This window comes from Gavialis gangeticus, unplaced genomic scaffold (genome assembly GCF_001723915.1).
Source record: "Gavialis gangeticus isolate Ggan-Ray unplaced genomic scaffold, GavGan_comp1, whole genome shotgun sequence".
Taxonomy (NCBI): Eukaryota; Metazoa; Chordata; order Crocodylia; family Gavialidae; genus Gavialis; species Gavialis gangeticus.
Window position 1 is genome coordinate 36,858,360 of NW_017728997.1, and position 2,499 is coordinate 36,860,858.

The following is a 2,499-nucleotide window of genomic DNA, read 5'->3' on the forward strand; positions in this document are numbered from 1 at the left end:
AAAAAACAAACAAAAAAAGGGGGGAAAGATTACATTCCTGTTAGAACTATATCTATAGATGGTGACTGTGGAGAAAGTTTCCAAATTAAGAAGAATGAGAGCATTCAGACTTTTTCATTACTCTCCTGAAAGTTGAAGTAGTTGACTTGTTAATTTCATCAGTACACTGCAGCAGTCCATGTACACAAGTGCTGATTCTCTGAGCATTTTTTTTTGTTTTAGTTTTGGCGTTGCTTGCTTTAGGGATGTGCAGTCACGAGAGAATGAATTTTGAGGAGGTTGCCTATATGCTTCAAACCAACTCTTCTTTTAGGAGACTGGATTTTAATCATGCATTCATATACTTCTAAGTGTGGCAGGATTGAGTTGCTTTTGTAGTGTTCTAAAATATGTTTGTGCCATGTTTCTAAAATCAACAATATGAAACAATTCAGTGTAAAGCATGTTAAATCTAGAACTCACACCACCTCAGTTAAAGGCATGTTTCTTTTGTGGCCATTGCTTGTAGTAGGTTTGATTTTTATTTAGAAACAGAACTTCAGACATTGGAACAACATTGGTGTATTTGTTGTTTTGTGTTTGTGTGTTCATTTAATAACAAACCTTAACAAATAATTTGCATTATAGTGGAAATGATGCCGCATCCATCCACACAAGAGCCAAGTTGAGTGAAGATGGGAAATACTTCTTACTAAATGGTTCAAAGGTATTAATCCATTGAATGGAGAGGTTAAATACATATTTCTGCTATTGTTTTTGGGTGGGTTTGGAGGGTTTTTTAACAACTGTTCTTGCCTCGTAAAGCATTGCCAAATTAGACGTGGGCTGGCTTAGCTGAATCAAACTTGGGTATCCCAAGCTAGCAAAGAATGATCACATAATAAAGCTAGTTCGCTTTGAATCAGGGCAGAAAGAAATTGTAAAGTGCATTGCTCAGGGACTAAACTCTAGTAACCTTTGATAAAGATGGGGAACGTCTCAGTTTGTAAATGTTCTTCGGGGTTTTTTGCATCTCCAACCCCCTACTTTGTGCTTTTCCTGACTCCCTGTTTCTAACTTCCCCAGAGAGCTTGAGATTCAGCCTTCTCTCTGGATGCAGAAACATGGAAGAACTCCACAACTTTTCTTTCTGTTCCCTTCCTTCCTTTAGAAGGGATGTTGCAGGCTCTTTTAAAGGAAAAAATGACACTTCTGGAAGTAAAATTGGAACTGCATTGTATGGCACTTTTTTGCATGTATATCTGTGAAATGTTCTATTTTGGTTTTATTCCAAAATACAATAAAGCCAGATTTCAAGACTTCAGAAGTCCTCGTAAAACAAAATTGTTATCCTCTGGTTAGTTTTTCTTGGAAGTAGTGATTGTCTGAGGGCCATTGAACCCCAGTGTCTGCCAGGAGACTAGAACTTGGGATGGTGAATAGGGGAGTTTCCCAGGGCGGTTCTGTGCTTGGACAATGTGGTATGAAATACAGGAATATTTTGCCAAAGCAAGAGAAAATATATTCTTCTTTATTTTTCCTCCCCTTCTTACCTCCCCACCCCCAGGTCTGGATATCAAATGGTGGCCTAGCTGACATTTTTACTGTTTTTGCAAGGACTGAGATTGTTGATGAAGATGGCATAGTGAAAGACAAAATTACTGCCTTCATTGTAGAAAGAGCCTTTGGCGGAATCACAAATGGGAAGCCTGAGGATAAATTGGGCATTCGAGGATCCGATAGTAGGGAGCACTTTAATTTTTTCTTAGAAAATTCTTTTTCAGGTTTTCTTTATTTATCTGAATCTGTATTTCTAAGATGAGCATGCACTAGATTGCTGAATCAGGTTCATGTTTCCCACCTAAATTTCTTCTGCAGAGCAGTGCCCAAAGTGTATTTTCACAAATGTAAAGATCCTATTAAGTAATCCATTTTCAAGTATCTACATCCCATTAAGTAATCCATTCTCAGGCATATAAAGCCCATATTTTGCTCTGACAGTTTGCTACTGCATGCTGCACTGAGATAATTCAGTAATAATGATATGATATACCTGTACTAGAATTAGGTTTCTCTTAACTGCTTCTTCTATTTAATGCTAACTCTGGGACTTAGTCATTTTGGGATGTCATCCAGATTCTCAGTTTAAACTGACAGGACTATTTCTCTTTTGCTTACACTGTGTGCAAGTCAGCAATATTAATATTTTTGCTTTTTATAAGTTAAAATGTCAATTCTGAATTTGTCCTCATTCTTAACTATTTTGGCAAAATCTGTTTAATTCTATTAGATCAGGGGTGTCCAACCTTTTTGAATGTGGGGCTGGATCATGAACTTTTTATCACCCAGTGGGCTGGTGAGCCATATTCAAAGGCCTCACAGGAAGCAGTATCGCATCCCCCCCACCCCGAAACGAAAGTACAGTGTTTACTTTTGTTTCCCGTCGCTGCACCTCTGGCCTCAGAAAACAGCTTGGGAGGGCTGCATGGTGGCCCACGGGCTGTATGTTGGACAAGCCTG

The 2,499-nt window shown here is 38.5% G+C and overlaps 1 protein-coding gene across 1 annotated transcript in view; it reads left to right on the plus strand.

The window, feature by feature from the left end:
* The window catches only part of ACAD9 (acyl-CoA dehydrogenase family member 9), a 92,214-nt gene that overhangs the window by 42,056 nt on the left and 47,659 nt on the right, over window positions 1–2,499 (plus strand). The window contains exons 6-8 of the mRNA XM_019504617.1: window positions 628–706; window positions 1,547–1,786; window positions 2,270–2,276. Coding sequence (XP_019360162.1) covers window positions 628–706; window positions 1,547–1,786; window positions 2,270–2,276 — 326 coding nt within the window. The remainder of the gene's footprint in view (window positions 1–627; window positions 707–1,546; window positions 1,787–2,269; window positions 2,277–2,499) is intronic.